Source organism: Alligator mississippiensis, chromosome 5 (genome assembly GCF_030867095.1).
Source record: "Alligator mississippiensis isolate rAllMis1 chromosome 5, rAllMis1, whole genome shotgun sequence".
NCBI classification, from domain to species: domain Eukaryota; kingdom Metazoa; phylum Chordata; order Crocodylia; family Alligatoridae; genus Alligator; species Alligator mississippiensis.
In genome coordinates, this window is record NC_081828.1 from 204055114 (window position 1) to 204073658 (window position 18545).

General features: G+C 45.2%; 1 protein-coding gene across 10 annotated transcripts in view; it reads right to left on the reverse strand.

Moving 5' to 3' along the window:
• Nucleotides 1–18545, reverse strand: part of RBM33 (RNA binding motif protein 33) — a 173390-nt gene that overhangs the window by 15346 nt on the left and 139499 nt on the right. For 3 of the 10 annotated variants that reach the window (XM_059729185.1, XM_019498864.2, XM_059729189.1), the window contains 5 exons: nt 9903–9976; nt 5788–5854; nt 5078–5115; nt 4825–4936; nt 3317–3409 (listed from right to left, as the gene is read on the reverse strand). The exons of 2 other annotated variants lie outside the window; for them this stretch is intronic. In XM_059729185.1, coding sequence (XP_059585168.1) covers nt 3395–3409; nt 4825–4936; nt 5078–5115; nt 5788–5854; nt 9903–9976 — 306 coding nt within the window. In that variant the 3' untranslated portion in view covers nt 3317–3394. Of the gene's footprint in view, nt 1–2478; nt 3410–4824; nt 4937–5077; nt 5116–5787; nt 5855–9902; nt 9977–18545 lie in introns of those variants that run through there. 5 more of the 10 variants (XM_019498869.2, XM_059729186.1, XM_059729188.1 and 2 more) reach the window with 5 other exon arrangements.

An 18545-nucleotide genomic window follows, 5' to 3' on the forward strand; every position in this document is an offset into this window, starting at 1 on the left:
AGCACCAGTCAAAAAGACAGGGCAAGAGAACACAGAGAAAAGGAAATCGGAGGAAAGAGGACTGCAGTATTCTTGCATCCGTCTCCCCATCCCTTCTCCCCTTACATTGCCAAGAGAGGGTCTCCATTGCATAGCACAAGCATTTTTTCTAACATGCCTCAGCTACACACCTTAATTTTATGGCCGTCGGTACAGTACATGCAGCATACTGCTGCAGCAAAAAGCATCCCTGAAGAGGCAAGACAGGTGTCCCTACTACATAAGCAGCAGAAGAAAGTTACATTTGTCACATCAGGGTGTACTGCAAGGATTTTAAAAGAAAAGATTGTTTTGTGCAGGGGCACCCAACCTGACATGCCAGATGCTCTGGGACACCACTGCTCCCTGTCTTCCTATTCACTGGGTGGTACTATACAGTGCCACTGTATTCCGGGAGGGAGCACCAGGTGTAGCTGCAGTAAGAGGGAGGGAGAAGGATGAGGAATACACAGCACAATATTTCAAAGAACAGGAGGATTCAAACAAGTACTGAGAACAGAAAACAGCAAAGACAGCATCCCAGAAGAAGAGTCCTGGAAGGAAAAGGAGAAGTGAGGTGATAGCAAGGGCTATGTTACTGGCTTCTTGTGGCATAGCTGCACTGGTCAGGAGCATGAAGAGGTGACAAAGCCAGCAGAAGCGCCAGGTTATACCAGCAGTTACACCAGTACCACAGGCATATGAAGGACAAGTCTTTACTATATCAGTACAAAGTATGGCTTTGCTGGTGCAGTTTACCGTTTAAGGAATAACAGTAAAACATGTGTTAATGTAGTCGGGGGGGGGAGGGAATGTGGGGTTAGAAATGCAGGTGAGCAAAAGAAGGAATATGGAAGAGGTGGAGAGAGGAGGCAGAAGGTAGGGAGAAAACTGGAGAGAAAATAGAAGATAAGCCCAGAAAAAGACAAGTGAAACAAAATGAGATAAAGGTGGAAACATGACAGTGATAAGGAAGAGAAGATGGGCAAACAGACAGTGTCTTCTCCAGGTCTGGCATAAGGAACACAGGAGGCTGGTGCTGATACACAATGCCAGGTGAAGGCACTAAGCGGAAAATGCTGACAAACCACTATAAGGATTTCCAGCCACGCAATGTGAGCTTCAGTGCTACAGAACACTACCAACAGATCATGCTGCATGCCGAGATTCCTGCTAACTTCTTTTCTGTTTGGGGTCTGAATACAGTAACAAAGTGTTTTCTATAAGAAAACAAAAACGAATCCCTCACAAAAACGGTGCTTTACTATAAACTCGGCACATGACCAGAAGAGGCATCGTATCAGTTTGACCCGGCTCACCCAAAATCTGTGTAGATCAGGTGCTTCAGTGGGGCTTTTTCTGAGCTTTTATCTAGTAGTTCAGGGGTACTTGGGAAGGCCCTAGGGGGTACACAAAGGCACTTGGGGACAGAGCGCCACCACCCACCACCCTGAGTTGCTGCTCCCAGGGCCGGGGGGTGGAAAGGTGGGGAGGGTGAGGGCAGTGGTATCCCTCTGCAGGCTGCACAGGTGCCGTCCGGCCAGTCGGATGCAAGGGGAGGGAAGAGCTCACATGTGGTGGCTGTTGCTGCCACACATCACCCTGCGCTGCCATTGTTCCACATCCAGCCGTGTGCCTGACACCCCCCCCACCCCTGGGGTACACTTATTAAAAAAAAGATTGAAAACCTCTGTAGTAGCTGATTGAATTGGCTTTAGATAAAGGTGCCAAAAAAGCTCCGCTGAGGCACTGAATCTATACAGACTACACACACTGGGGAGCCGGGTTGAACTAATGCATTGCCTCTTCCGGTACACAGCCACTGACATCTGTCAGGAGCCTATGTTACTATTGACAGCAACCATATCCGCACGGACATATATTTACTGTATGTTCTTGTACAAATTTGTACTGCTTTGTTGAATAATGTTTTTGAAAATCCACTCAGGCAGATTTGCAACATTTTTAAAATGATGTAAAAATATAGCGGAAAACTACCCCTTAAAAGCAAAATTAAGACTCCTGACCATTTACAGCTATTTTGCGCAGGCCAAAACAATGTAAAGCAAAGCTGAAACACAAAAAATGTGATAGAAACTGACCATCTTCATGTTTGCAAATTCATACTGGAGCTTTGTAGCGTGGCTCACATACCTAACAGGAAAGCATTAGAGGAGGGGTGATCGGTGCCTCCCAAGTCTGGGAGGGCACAATTTGTGGGTGGGCCCGCGGATGGGCTAAAAGCCCCATATATCCACTGCTATACTTCTGTGCCGCGGCATAGTACCCCCACGCCCCCTGGCCTGCGTGACAAAAAAACTGTCCCGTCCTGAGGTGTGCCGAGTCAGGGTCCAATCTCAGGGGGGACACGTGCCCCTCCATGCCCCTCCTACCAGTCACGTGGGCGTTAGAGACTTTTACTCTAGTACAGAACAAATGGAACACTGACAGTTGCAAACATTTCTGAGCATAAATCTTTATTAGATCAGCCCCCAGGTGCGTTTCAAAACATCGCTGTGTTCTTTCTCCCAAAAACATGGTCTAATAAACTTGGCCAGCACCAGCTTTTCAGTATGTACCGTTTTCGTAAAGTCTATCACAAAAATAATAAATCCTTTACTGAATTGTTGCATTTTAGCAGTTTGCCAGCTCCCATGGAAGAAGGTACCTTCCCAAATATTAACACTCAGCACTTACACAGATACCATTTTTAATCCGTACAACACTGCATAAGAATGGAAAGTACCATCACCCCATTTTACATACAGGAAACCATGATACATCAGAGGGAGAACCTGAAAAAACTCAGGTCTTCTATAACAGCATCCCCACTGAACTGGATGGGGCAGCTGCTACAGCTTCTGTTTTTGTCCCCTTATTGCAGCCTGTATTACAATTTACAGAACAGTATCTAATAGAAGTGCACTTTCCCAACACGTTTTTATCCAGACTAACAGAACATTTTTGCAAAATGTACTTTTAGAATTTGTCAATTGTTCTCAGATACGAGATAAGAGGGTGCGCCAAGATTCGTTAGTGAGTTACAACTGGATGAAATAAAGGATCATAAAGCAAATACCATAACAGAATCAAGAGAAAACAAACCCTGTTCCAGTGCCACCCCCAACAAAACATGACACTTTAACACAGGAAAAATACGCTCAGCTCACTAAACACAAAGCCCAGTCTGAGGCAACAGAAGCTCACAGGGAACATAGGGATAGATATAGCTCACTGGCTGCTCCAAAAGTTCTCCTGCTACTTGCGGCTCTCTCCCCTTTCCTGAACCATCTTCAGCCTTTTTTGCTAATAAATGATCCTCACAACAATGTTAGGAGTTTCTGTTTCAACTACTGCAGAACATCCCCTCAATGCTTTAAGCTTCCGTCTCCTGTCCAGCCAATTGAGGGGGAAAAAAAAGAAGCCATATTTAGCTATTGTACATTTTAAAAATAACTACTGACTTATCATTCCACAAATATCCTTGAAATGCACCAAGCCAAAAAGCTGTTATTCAACAAGCTTACTCCCCCATCTCCTTTTCACGGTAAAATAAGGAGAAAATTGCCTCCAATTAAATTAAAGAAATAAAGTCTCACTAAATAAAGCCATCTTGAGAGGGTATAAACTAATCAACCAGAAAAATTATGTTAACAAATAAGGAAGTTTAAAAAACTCTCTTATATTATACAGTTTAATTTATTTCTTAATGCAAATACAATCTAATTTTTTTAACTTTTAAATTACTTTGTCAAGATAATTGTTGCTTTAGGAGACAAGTACTAGTTTCCAGAGAGGCAAGTATGAAAATAGATAATACATTTCAGCTGTAAATATGCATAACTGTGGAAATTCAAGTGAAAATATTTTCAACTGAATTTTAATGGAAATTACACTCCCTTCGGTCAGGTGTGAATTTCAAGTACTTAATTTTCTTTAATTTAATTTTTCAAGTATTCAGTTTTCTTAGTATTTTGCTTTTTACTTCTCTGCACACATCACTACAGCTTTATTCTAGTGTCGTGATTTAATTTTCCCATGTTATTCTCAGATAAAAATGTTACTTGTTCTCAAAACAACCATACATTATATCTGAAATTAATTATGGACTTCAAACCCTTTAATTCCAATAGGCCAATTAATTCCAATACATCCAGATTGTTTTGTGATCATCTGCAGCTGGGTCTGACTTTTTCAAAAGTGAATTCCAATGCTAATAAAACTTAGTCGCATTGCTTCCTTTCATTTTCTCTGTCACAATACTGACACACTTTTGCATGCCGTTGTATATCAGCTACTGAGACAGTCTGAAGACTAACTGGCAATGTAAAACTGAAGATTGCAAAACAAAGGATAATTTTGTGTGATGGACTTTTTACTAAAATATACAGTTTGAACAAAAACTTAGTACTACTGCACCCAAACTACTGTGGCAGTAAAAATGGTGCAAGTTCGCCTTGAATTTGTATTATTCAGGCTTTTTCATATTGTTACCTGAAAATCCCTTAGTGGCATGCTACATGAAATGTTAAAACTCAGTTTGGTTTTTGGTTGCTGTATACTTAAGTTCAGCACTTCTGAAACCAAAACTATGCTCAAGAAGCAATAAATCTAAGAGTGATGGGAAGACTGCAAGAGCCAGGCCTAGTGCAGGTGTTCACATAAAGTACTACTAGTACACTTTGTTGTTTGAGCCTGAAGTCTGAAGGGAATATCCATCACTGAGGAGTTTTACCACACTGCACCATGGTTTGGGAATGTACTTTAACATTCATGAGAGAAAAGGATAAATGAAATTTTACTTACAAACTGAACTGCATTGCAGTTGAAGTCTTGGTAGGTAAATGCTAATACACCTACTGCATGACCTCCCAGACATTTGAGATGGGTGACATGCAACTTCAGGCTGTAATCCACTCTTGTTGACGTTATTAGCAACAAAACAAACAAAACAGGATTTTTGCAAATAAAGAAATGTAAAATCTGGCCTTAAGCTATTATCAAGTGTGACAGTTTGGAATCCCCCAATTTTGTACAAGATATAATCCTGAAGACTTACTTCACCAGCGTCTGCTTTTGGGATTCCACATACACGTGCTAGGAAAATACATATAACAAATTAATTCTAAATATCTTACACTGCTGTAATATTTGGTTTGCTAGCCTTAGCTATATATCCACTTGAAAGATTTTTGAGAGCTGATATTTCCACGGTTAAAGCAAATTGTTAATAGCAAAATTAACCTTTTTCAGATTTACTTGTGTTGTATATACATACACAATGCAATCAAATGTCCACTCCAAGGTGAACTTGAAATAACCATATCCAAGAGCTGTTATTTTCAGCATGCTCTTTGAACAATCAGATCACCCACTTGTACAGAATTCTTTAGTAAGCTTTTCAAAATTATCAGTCTCTCTCTGTAACAAGTGTACTTCCTTTAATGTACCTTATCAAGCATTCACTTTGTTTCTTCTCTTTTTGAATCAGCCCTTGGAGTACTATCTTTATAAGACCAGCTGTTATCCTATAGTATAGTCTCAATGTCAATTTGCGTTTCCCAAAGCATACCTACAATGTAACCTCCCTGCACACCCAATACTTTGCAGATATCAACAGCAGTTTTAAAAAACTTGCGGGATTCTTTTCACATCACCCTACTGATTTTACGAAGGATATTTTTTTGTAGCAGAAGAGTGTGCTACAATAGTTTCACCAGAAAAAACCTGACCTGAATGATGCTATAAAAGAGAGAGGCCTTTACTTACCCACCCGATACTGTTATATGCAGAAATAACGCTCTTTCCACTGTGCTTGTTCTCTTCAGAAAACACACTGAAATGAACAAACATGCTGACTTTTGCTTTAATAATGACCATGTGCATTAATGAATGGATGAGGGCAGCAAATGCATCACACGCATTTTCCCCAAATTAAACGCACACCAAAAAAATGTTAATTTTTTCCTTCTGGCCTACATGGATAGATTCAGGACAGGACAATAATACATTCAGGACTGGCAAGCCTCCCACTTGAAGAAGGAATCTTTGTGCAAGAGACATTTCGCATACAGACCACCATTAAAAAATACCTGCAAGTGAAAACTGGCTAAACTGGTAAGAGGTAAGTAGAAGAAAAGATATGCATGAGCTCACAATGAAGGTCATATTTTTCTACAGGATTATTCTCCGAGACACCATTACCAAGATAAGAAGTGGGGGAAAAGAAGGTGAGACGAGACAGATCTGGGAAATAAAATAATCCACAATAGAAGACAGAAGGCAGGAATGAGAGAAAACATTACCTCTGACAGGCACATACTCAACTTGAAAGTCTAAGAAATTCTTCACAATTCCTCAGGTAAGATTGACCCATTGGAGAGGCAACAAGCCAAGAAGGCCAAAAAGTCAGGCCTCTGTCCTTTCTGGCAAGCGCTTCTCCTGTCTCTGATAACAGCTAATGCTAATGACATTCCTCATGAAAGCACAAGCCACCCCCATGCATATAATTGCACAATGTGTGATAACTGTCTTGCAGACTTCAATTAGCTATCAGTTATCTAGTCAAATAAATTAACAGATGTTCTGCAGCTCTATAAACCTTGTCTCAAACTTTCTCTTGAAGAGCCACGGAGACCAGAAGCACTAACCCCTTAGAAAAGTACCAGAGCCTAGAGGTTTTTTCTGAATCTGTAGTAGAAAAACAGCTGAATCTGGAAGAAAATGGTAGTCATAAATGTACTGTTGGAAGTCCTGATTATTACAGTAGGGTGGTAGCACCAGTAGAGTTATAAAACTAAGAGACCACAGTTGTTTGATAAGACCGTCTTATTACTTCAACAATCAAGGTTCTGGGACTAATACACGGAGGGAATTCAAGTTGACAGGGACTCTACAATCTACCTGAAAACTTAACTAGATACTTATATTTTTCAGCAGATTGTTGTTTTCCCCACTCAGCCCCAGAGTTACCACAGGATGAGAGAGACCATGAACCCTAAGAATACTCTAAGTCAGTTCTAGGCCAACCCAAGTCAGAGGAGGGTGGATGTGTAGGCGCTACGACCAGTCACCACCACCACGTGTCCTCACGTGGAGCACCTGCCGCTGAAGCCCCACGGCTGCAGACTGGATCCAATGAAGCCGAGGGCTAATCCCTGCTCTAAGCTGTAAAAACCTGCCTCAGCCTGAACAGTGTTGGAGGCACAAGTTTTGTGGTGGCAAATGGTTGAACCTGAAACTTGTCAATAAGTCATAGTATAAAAAGATGTGAACTGCCTCTTCTCCCTACCAGCCCCAAGGAATGATGTCAAAAGGTATTTTACCACTTCAGCACTGGCAGCAGAAGCCTTTCAATGAACCGAGTAGCCAGACAGTCCAGGGAAGCTAGAAGGTTCATCCAGAGGCATCTGCTAGCATGCAAGACCAGAGCTGCAGGAGCAATCACAAGACCGACAATTTAGTGAGCTTGCTCCTAACAGAGTACCAAGAAGGAGGCAGTATGGCTACCATGTCCTGAAGCAATGGTCACCAACCAGTGGATCTCGATCTTGGAGCCGCTTGCGGTAGTTCTCAGAGTCTCTTGGAGTCAATCTGAGGCGGGGGGGCCACACGCGGGGCTGAGTGCCCACATGCACACATGCGCATGCCCCAGCCCAGCAGGTCAGTCTGTGGGGGAGGGAAGGGGCAGGGACTAGATCAAGGTCCCCGCAGTGAGGGATAGTGTCGCAGAGGCAGGAGCAAAGATAAGTTGAGTGGGGTCCTGGCCGGGTGAGACTTACCTGCTGGGGAGGTGCACCCCCAAATCATTTTTTCTCCCCCTGCCACCCCCTTCCCCCCCCACAGACTTACCTGGGGGGGAAGGGGGGGGCAGTTGGGAGAAGGGAGGTGGTGGTGGTGCACAGTAGATCTTGGACTGCTTTTAAATGCCAAAGGTAATCTCTTACTTAAAAAGGTTGGAGACCACTGTCCTAAAGGAAGTTTAGCTGCCAGGTGACAACTGAAGAATGATACTCTTCCAACCATTTTTCCTCCTCAACTCCACTCCCACAGAACTTTACTTCTATTTCTTTCATTTCTAACGAAAGAAGCAAAAGGCTCAGCCATGGATTCCATATATCCTATATGGAAGAGGCAAAGGGATTTAGTTTATAAGATGTGGAGGGCAAGAATACTAGATCTTGATTACGTCTTCTTCTGCTCTCTTGTGCACAAAAAGTCCTGACATAAGGTAGAAAATGTAACACAAGATCACTTTTGGTACTGAGAGTTGATTTACAAACACTTTTGTTTTAAAACATAGTATTTAACTGGAGAGTCTGCAAGGAAGATAGCAGCCTCAGAGTAAATCTGCAAGAAACACTACGAGGGATTAAGGACTGCCCATTTTTACGTAGTCACACGATAAGAAAGAACTTGGGCTATCTAGTATAATCCCCTGTATTTTAGAGACAATTCCCTGTATCAGCATCTCTCACCTTGTGGCCTGTCAACTCTTGGTCTATAGATTACTGGTCTCACAGGTTTCTCCTTCTCCAAAGCAACACCTGCAAGTGTTCAGGATGAACAATAGTCCTAGACATCTACTGAAGCAGCTTTTAATAAAGCAGCAGCAAAGCCCATACTTGGCACTAGGGTTCACTGAAACTAGGAGTGCACCAATTAACATTTTCTTGGCTGATACTGATAGCTGATTATTAACCAGCCATATCAGCCAATACCAATCCAACAGCTGATTTACAGGAATGCAGCATAGCAGCTTGGAGAGCAGCATCCTGCCAGTAAGTCTGTGGAAGGGGAGGATGCACGGGGGGAAGGCAGCTCTCCACCGCTGTGCAGACCCCTGCAGCCCCAGGGAAGGCAAGGGGGGCATGTCCCCCCCCCAAGATTTGTGCACAGGGTAAGGGAAGGCTGCCCACTGCAGTCTCAGTGCCAGGGGCTGCACCAGCCTCTTCCTGGCATGGAAGCTAGGCTCTGAGCAGGCAGGAGTGAGGAACGCTCAGCTACACAGGGCACGTGGTGGCAGCACTGGGAGGGATGACTACAGGGGGGCTACAGGGAATTTTGGGGTGGCCACAGCCCCCCCAAGCCTCCCCCTAGCACCGCCCCTGCTCAGGGCACCAGGGTTCCTGAGGGAAAGGCAGCAGAGCAGAGTGCCCTGAGCAGAGGTGGTGCTAGGGGGGAGCTTGGGTGGCTATGGCCACCCCAAAATTCCCAGTAGCCCCCCGTCCTGGCGCCACCGCCATTCACCCCACAAAGATGAGCCCACCCCACTCCTGCCCACTCAAGAGCCCAGCCCTAGCCCAGCCCTGCCACCAGGAAGAGGCTGGCGCAGTCCATGGCCCCAATCCCTCAGCAGGCAGCCTGCCTTGCATCCATGCAGAAATCCAGGGGTTACATGCCACCCATGCCTCTTCTGGGGGGGGGGGGGGTGCAGTGGCAGGGAGCCACCCCCTCCCCCGTGCCCCCTGGATGAGCATTTGTGGCTCCACCCTATTCCTGGCCCTGGGGTCGTATTCACCACCCTGGCTGGGCAGTGCCTGTCCGTGCCCCAGCCCCACTCCCTCCCCTCACTGTGGGGGCATCAATTTGCACCTCCACACCACTTTCCTCCTCCAGACTTACTGGCAGGATGCTGCTCTCCTGGCCAGGTGCATGGTGGCTTAGTGTACGCACACATCATTTACTGGCAACTATCAGCCAAAAAAGCAAATAATGTTAATTTTCCTGTTATCGGTGCCGATCCAATATGCAACTGATACATTAACACACCACTAATTGCAACCATAAACCAACCCTAAAGGCAAGGAGCAACAGATACATAATGTGTAGAGTTGCACCATACGAGTCCAGAGAGGTCATTAATGGGACTGTAACAGGGTTACCTTCCCGGCCAGGTCTCCGCCTCCAGTCTTCCCCTGTCTCTGGGCAGTCCGCCCGCTCCACTCGCCTGCCACGCCTTGATAAAAATAAAGTTTAGCTGTTACTTGAGTGGGAGACTACCTTTTGTATGCCCTGGTGACTAGGGTAATAAGTGCACACTGCCAACCCCTGTACATGCCCCATGCCTCACAGATATTCCACTGTGTGTTACCTCTCCGGCCTAGGACCGGAGCAAACTGGGCACACAGTTGTAGCTCTATCATACTACCCTGGAGGGCCACTCATGCCACCCCTCTCTTACTGGGGTCCCATTCACTCCACTGGCTCTCACCTGGCCTCTTTCATGCTGCCTTCTTTCCTGGGCCACATTTGTACTACCCAGCCTTTCAGGCTTTGGGCTTGTCTCTCCATGCCTCAGTCAGCCCCGGTGCAGTCTGTTGGGCATCTGCCACTGCTCTGACCTGAACATTTGATGAGTGACTCTACAACTGTTAGCCTACTTCACTCCTGGCCCCCCGCTGGGCCCCTGCTCACTTGCCAGGCCTTTCTATCCATCACCCCTCTCTCTCAGGGTCTCTACTTGCACACCCAGGCTTTACCCTGCTGCCTGGGAGTGGCTCCAGGTCCCTCCTCCTGCCTGGACTCTGTCTCAGGGCTCCTAACTAGCCTGGGCTCCCTCTGCTCTGCTGGAACACAATGGCTGTGGGGCTGGGATTATAAGGTGCCCCTTCCTGCCTTTCACCAGTGAGGTAACTGGCCTGACATTTCCTGGGGGCTCCCTCACCACTAGGAGCCCCACCAGGCCAACCTTTCCCAACAGGGTACAGTTTCACATCTTAGCCAGGACAAGAGGAGCCTCAACCTCCCCAACCTCCCTACCATACCTCCAGGTCCTCAAGCAGGAGCTTAACCAGCTGATGTTGCTGCCTCCCTTGCTAGCAGCCAACTGCCCTCTTTATATAGTTGGCCTGCATTTGAAAATGGCCGCTGCAATCAGCTACCTGGTGCACTGCCACAGGGACCAAAACTTTCAGAGCTTTCTCCCCAAAGGACTTCAATGAGGATGAAGCACAGTTGAGAAAATGGAGTGGAAAAGAAGACCGGTCACGCAGTGAGGGAGACTAGAGCATTAGAGGGAGTGGCGGGGGGGGGGGGGGGGGGGGGGGGGAACGCATTAAGGCAGGGAAGCTGGTAATTCAGAGCTTCTTTGAAGAGTTTAAAAAAGAGTGAAAGGAGATATTTTAATCAAGTAAACAGATTTTAATATCCACAGTACATGTACCAACTTCACTTTATTCTTACTTGCATCCTTCCGAATTGCCCCCTCCCCCTTGCTGAAGATGTTCTTCTAGAATCCCAGTGTGGCTTTATACCATCATAGAGTACCACTGACATGATTTCTGTTGCTTGACAGATCCAGGAGAAACTTAGGGAGCAACACCAGGAGCTACTTACAGCATGCATTGACCCAACAAAGCAGGCCTTTGACTCCAATCGTGAAGCCTTATGGAAGGTGCTGGCTAGGTTTGATTATCTACTGAAGTTCATCAGATTCTTCAGGCTACTCCATGATGGGATGACAGGCACAGTCCTTTGCAATGAATCAGACAGACCCACTTACCACCTGTATCGGTGTCAAGCAGGGCTGTGTCATCACCCCAACCCTTTTTCCATCTATCATGCCGTTATTTTGATTCTCATCTGTGACCACCTCTCTCATGGAATTAGGGTAGTATCAAATAGATGGTCAGCTTTTCATTCTGCAGTGCCTTCGCAGCAAAACAAAAGTTACCTGGGGGCGCATCACTGACCTTCAGTACACTGTCAACTGTGTTATTTTGCACACACTGAGACTGATCTGCAGTCCACCCTTAACCTCACTTTCAAGTGCATCTCATAGCCTGGGACTCTCCCTTAATATTGGGAAGACCAAGTTGCTCCATCAGCCTGCCCTAGCACAAGTTGCCCCCCTGCCCCCAAAATGATCGCTGGTGGAAAACTCCTGGAAAACTGTGAGCATTTCCCATATCTTGGCAGCCACCTCTCCCAGTTAGTCAGTCTTGATGTAGAAATCGAACATAGGATTTGCTGTGTCAGCATAACCTTTGGCAAGCTGCTTTGCCATGTCTTTACTGACTGAGACCTGCAGATGGAAACTAAGATCCTGGTCTACAATGCAGTGGTTATCCCCACGCTCCTCTATGGGCAAGATGAAGGTGACATACTGAAGCCATCTTAAGTGCCTGGAAAATTTCCATCAGCGTTGCCTCAGAAAGATCCTTCCCATTAGATGGGAAGACCACAGAACTAATACCAGCTTCCTCTCTGCAGCTAGCAATCAGCATTGAGGCAAAGATCATGAAACATTTGCTCCGCTGGGCTGGCCACTGTGTGGATGGCTGATGCTTGCCTCCCAGAACAAGTCCTCTTCTCTCAACTTGGTCATGGTAAGAGGACCTGCAAAGGACACAGGAAGCACTACAAGCACAACCTGAAAGGATACCTTAAGGGTGGCCTTAACTTTACAAATTGGGAAGTGCTGGCTGCTAACAGGTCTCAATGACACTACATTGCACAATCAAACTACAGCACACTTTGAAGAGAACAGTCTTGCTCAGGAAGCCGAGAAATGGCAGAGAAGGAAGGAAAGTGCACGACATCCTGGCCAACAGCTGTGTACCAAGGCACCACCTGTCATATCTGTGGAAAAACTCGCAGAGCACAGATTGGACCCGTCAGCCATTTTAGAACTCACCAATAATCCCCACATCCCCCTGGCAGACATCATCCTCGCATCGAGGGATAGCGTAAAACAACTAACTTCACCAGCAAGTCCATGACTGGTGTGATTTTGGAATCAAGAGAGATGGCAGCCCCAAATAAGGCTTTAGAAGCATAAGGCACTTTGTTTTTTGTCATTCTCAAGTCAGATCTAACCTGCCTTCCAATGATCACAGGGCAGGAACATTCAAAAAACGAGGATCAAATTCTGTCTGCCTCTCTCCCCCCTGTGAGTCTGGTGACTCGGTCATACTCTTGCTCCCTGATACCAAGCATGTCTTTCCTAGGGAAACTGTTTTGCACCCATGACTGATAAGCAGCCTCATCTCTGGAATGGGATGCATCTGTCTTCCCATCTAATGCTGTATTTCACCTCCTTCCTTTCTGTCCTCCTTTCCCTTTTCCATCATCTTCTCCTGCAGTCCCCTTGATACTCTCACTGTCCTTAATCCACTGGTGTGCTGCACAGAATTGGCTCCCTACTGTTAGCAAAATACAAGAGGAGAAAAACAGCAGCTGCTTAAAAAAAAACCCCAAGCCCAGGACCCTACAGTCTCCCCGCACTCAGAGAACACTCTATTCAGGCAAGAAGGCTGGGCCAAGGGTACCCAGAGAGGGATGTGGGAAGTGAAGACAGGGCTGGTCTTCTCTTTTCTCAGAAAGGGCTAATGGAGACAGCAAAGACTGAGAAGCTGTGAGGAAATATGAGATTATCAAGAGCCAGGAGGGAAAAATGACACTAGACTGGGACTCTGCATTTTCTGGGCAGTGTTGTACTCTACATTTAGCCCTGAAGTTACTACAAAAAACTTCCAAGTTCTGGGTTCATGCATCCACTGTTACATTTTGCCATTTTCAATTTTAAGTTCCTCAAGCTCAAAATTAAAAACAATCAATCAATCAATCAGCATTTTCTTAAATAAAACATTCATGCAGAAACATGTTATTGCTGTAGATGAACACTAGGTAGTGCTATCACTCTAACAAAGCTCAGTGGAAAGCATTAACAATGCATGGTCATTTCTCTTCTAAAACTGGAAAAGGAATGGCCAATTATACCAGCGGGTACAATTTGTAAACTGATCCTGATATGGCTTAGTTACACACTTGTAAGCCACACTAATATGAAAATGCTTAAAATCTAATCTTTTTGTCCAGCAAACTTCTACTTCTCACTCCTAATAAAAGCAGCACTGGAGTCTGCACTAATGTGGGGAAATGTGTAGTACAAGAAAACACAACAGTGTAATCATGAAGCTGCTGCATAAGACAAACAGAAGAGCCCTTCCATTACTCAAGTTACCTCCAAATTGGAACACCCTGATCTCTCCCACAAGGCAGTAATTAGCTGCAGAGAAGACTACTTATGTAGCTTAACATGGAACCCTGAATATAGGGCAGGATAAATGGGATATCCCAGATGAACTCTTCATGCCCTTTGCAATGCAGCTCAAATCTGGTTGCTTGACCAAATAAGATGAGCAATCTTACACAGATAAACATGCATCAAATGTTATTACAGACTTTGGCACAAATGAGCTCAAATACACAGGCCCACAAAACAACTGAGCTACTGGTGCACAAAGAACCCTACTGTACCTTCACACTCTCGAAAAGTGTAACTGATATAAAACACCGCACCCCTAGGAGTTCCTCGCTTGGATGTTGCTTAGATTCATGTTGTGTAATTTTGGAAACAGCACGTCTTTCCACTGCTGCAAGAGGTTATGACAATAGTGGGCCACGTGCAAAAGGAAAGTACTTCCTGTTTCAATGATGTTGTGTGTTGTTTTCATTATTAAATGCAGCATATTGGTCAATATCTATGCTGGACCCCAAAGCATTTGGTTACGTTTGTTAATATTCCTAGATTACAAATCTGGCTTCTCACCTATTCTAGTGAAAGAACAGCTTTATGAAAGCTATGGGGAAAAAAAAAAAAAAGAGTGTCCATGAGGAGGCAGGATGGACGAAGCATTCCTGCTCTGGGAAATGCAATTGCCTCTGCCTCCAGGGTGTGGGTGAAAAGTGACGGTGCAACTTCTACTTCACTGACTGCAGACACCTTCTGGTCCTCTCCTACCTCTAGTGTTCAGCTGTTCCCAGCTTGTCAGACCTCTTCCTTTATTCACAGCATCACCATCCTGATTTAAAATCTAAGGTGGCAATGCTCCGAGCTACAGGCACTGCTAGATTCAATTTTCAATTTCATTTTCCAGCTGCCTGTGTGCAAGATAATCATCTTGATACTGAAATTCACATATGGTCCCAAGGTGAAAAAGTGAAAGCCCAGCCTTTTTGCACCTGACAGGTCACAGAGACAAAACACTGGACCTAATCCACTTCTCCAGTATCTGGCAGCTCTTTCCTTCAGTATAAAAGTATGCCATGGTATCTTTACCTAAGAGTACCAGCAATTGCTACCAGCAGTGTTGTTACTAAAAGGCACCACAGCTGAAAATGCACTGGCAAATTCTGAGCTGTAGGGAGTAGTCTTATCCTAGGCTAGAAACTGTGAGGTTTTGCTGTTCAGAGGTGGGACAAGATCTGGAGAATTCACATGGGCTATGCGCACCTCTGCCATGCCAGAAGCCCCACTGCATGGCAAATGTGTATGAATTACTATGTGACTCCCCAAACAGTGGGAGGCAAGAAGTCCTACGCAGACTACTCAGCACTGAGGCTGGAACAGTGCCATGGGGCCTCTCTTTGGCAGACGGCATGGGATGCTGGAAAGAGCTCCTTCCTTTCAGGAGGACTGCAGCCAGAGGTGGTACTAGATCTGGCATTTGGTAGGGGGCTCCACAGGTTTCCTGCATGCCAGATCCAGCATTTGTCTCAGACAGTGCCACCCACTCCAGAACCCATGCTGCACCGATGTCTGCACCAGGCTGGCTGTAGCTTACACCATATATGGCTCACAGCCCAATCTGGCTAGAGCAGATGCCACATGCAATGCTGTCCCAGACTGGCTGGAGCGAGTGCTGCAGTTCCTGGATCTGGGAAGGGGGGGGGGGGGGGTGTCCATGGGCCTCATGTGGCCTGTGGCTATGCCATTCATCCAGGCTGTGGATCATTTCTGTGACACTCATCTGGCCAATCACAGGGCCACAGGAATTTGAAACCCCTACTCTAAGGAAAGGACTTGTACATCAGACAGTCCACCCTGCTTTTCAGACTACCTGCAGACAGGAAGAACTTGCTTCAATTCCACTGAGTGCAGAGTTGGCAGGTTTCCTTCCTACCTCCCAGGACCAGATAGGAACATTTTTAATAAAACTATGAACTCTGTAGAAACTGACAAAAGTCTCTCTCTCACTGTGGAAAAGTGTCTAATTTGCTATGGGCAAGTCAATGCCTAAGGTCTGCATTGTCTAAAGACTCAAAAGCTATCTGAAACCCCAGCTGTCCGTTCCTTGTTCTCCAGAATGGGGCACTTCCAGCTGTGCCTCACTTTACTCTTCTCACTGCCTCCTGGATTCCCTCAGGCCCTATTCACTCTACTGCATTGAAAATACCCTCAACCAAGGTTTCAAACAGTCTTTTCTTGGCCAAACTGTCAAGCCAGTGATCCCTCCTCCTCCTCGCTTTTGTTCAATCAGTACAGTTGATTTTCTATTCACCCTTGATTTGACTCCTAGCTTTAGCTGCTCTCAGTAGTTTTTTTTCTCCTTTCCTCCTCTTTGAATCCTTTAAGGCCCTGCCTCTAGCATCCTTCTCCTTCCTCTGTGCTTTTGTTTGTGATCTTGTCTGTTCACACAGCTCCAACTATGATCTCAATGGTGATAACTCATGCCTAGCCTGCCATGCTTTACTCATCTCCTCTTATCCAAATATCTTTCTGGTATAGTCTCTTGCTTATGTAATTCTTTGGAATTCAATGAGTTCAAGTGCTTTTTAATCCCAAATCCTCTCCACTTATCTTTCTCCACTGCTGAGAACAATTTCAATATATTTCACCATTGTCACTCATCTCGACTTCCGAGTCACCTGCCTGCTTCCCTCTTTGTCCCATTCATGTTGCTGTCAAGCTTTTACACCTTCCTCCAACTAAAACTCTTGGCCACGACCTGGTCACCTGCAGCTTCCTCCCTGAAACCTTGATGACTTCTCCAAGTCCGTGAAAAACACAACTGCTAAAAATCTCTTCCTGGCCATTCAGATCACTCTAGTTTCTTCCTCTGAAACACTCTATGGCAGGAGTGGGCAAAATGCAGCCTGTGGGCCGAATGTGGCCCGCCAGGCCATTCTATCCGGCCCACAAGGCCCCTAAAAAAATTTAGAAAATTAATATCCATCTGCCCTTGGCTACTTGTTACGTGGCCTTCGATGGCTTGCCAAAACTCAGCAAGCAGCCCTCCGCCCAAAGTAATTGCTTGCCCCTGCTCTATGGGTTCCCTCTGGTCCTCAAAAGCTGTCCTGCCTTGCACCACAAGGATTTTGTTTCTTCTTTCACTTCACCCTGCCCTGTTATTGCTTTTCACACCCTTTGATTGCTGCCTAGAGATGCATGAAATAACCACCAATCCTCCTTGCACCTCCGTTCACTCAGAACCTTCCTAGTGGCCCACTTCAGTGCTGCCCACAACCATTAGCACAAAGCAAACACCTTAGGGGAGAGGGACAGAGAGCAAGGAAGCAAGGAAAAAAAAAAGAAAATGCTTAAGCACTTCATTTCTCTTGTACTGCTCCCAATAAGTTGCATCTATGCCCACTTGCACCGAAACACCTCTGTGTAAGAGCTTGCTGCTTGTTTTACACAGGAGTGAGCACAGACACTAGTACAACCATGTGAAAATTAGCTCAGGCTAATTATCTTCTAGGTTTGTTCAAAACCAAGAGGATACTCTACATTTACAAGCTATTACTATGAAAAAGGGCACTTTCAACTGATACATTTGAATTTCAAGCTCTCAGCATTTTCTGTAGCTGCGGTACCTAGCCTCTCCTATGAGGAAACAGGGTGTTGTGGAAATGAGTTAATATTACTGCACTGCTTTGAAAAATGAAAAGTACTGAGTTGTATGTGACAGCTCCTGTTCAGTATGCATCCTTCCAAACTTCCTACATGTGCTTTTTATCCCTTAAGTAGCCCTGGCTACACAGGGACATTTCTGATCTGTTTTTCCAGCTACAATGATACCAGTAGTGTAAACTGAAGTGTAGCTTTGGCATAAGTACTTCTACCACTGATTCCTAACCTACCGCATCTCTTATTAAATACCAAATCTTTAGATTCCTGATGCAGTAGACAGCACACAGTCCTTACTAGAAGATGCATGTACACTAAATCTTTTCCCCTTTCTGCAGCAATAGTGCAGACGCACCTGTTCTGCTAACAGCGGAAGCCCTAGGACAGTTTGGGCAGAAATACTTTAAAAATAGCATCAAATGCTACTAAAAAAAATGGAAACAAGTTGCATCCTTTTAGTCAAGACTGCACTGTGACACTACATTAGCAGCTCAGTACTAACGGAGATCAGAAATGCTGAACAAGTTTTCTACTATGTCCACAATATTTTTTCTTAATCCTGAATACTTCTAGCAGGCCTTATGCTAGTCTCTTACTAATATTCTCAAGCAAGATTTAGCAAGAAAACACTGAATATACTTCCCCCTGATTTATGTATGCAGAGTCAGGTAGCACAGCACAGTGGTTTCAATTTATCACAGCCAAGAACAGGCACTCTGCTGGGCTCATATCTAAATTTAGAATATGAATGAAACACTTATTACTACTAATGCCATCCTTACTTTTGTCCCCTTCTCCTGCAGGTTTTTAGATGCAGTAAAAGGCTTGAAAATAATTTCAAACAAAGTACTGCAGGACCTGAAAGGATAAAGCACTGTGTATGTGAATGGTC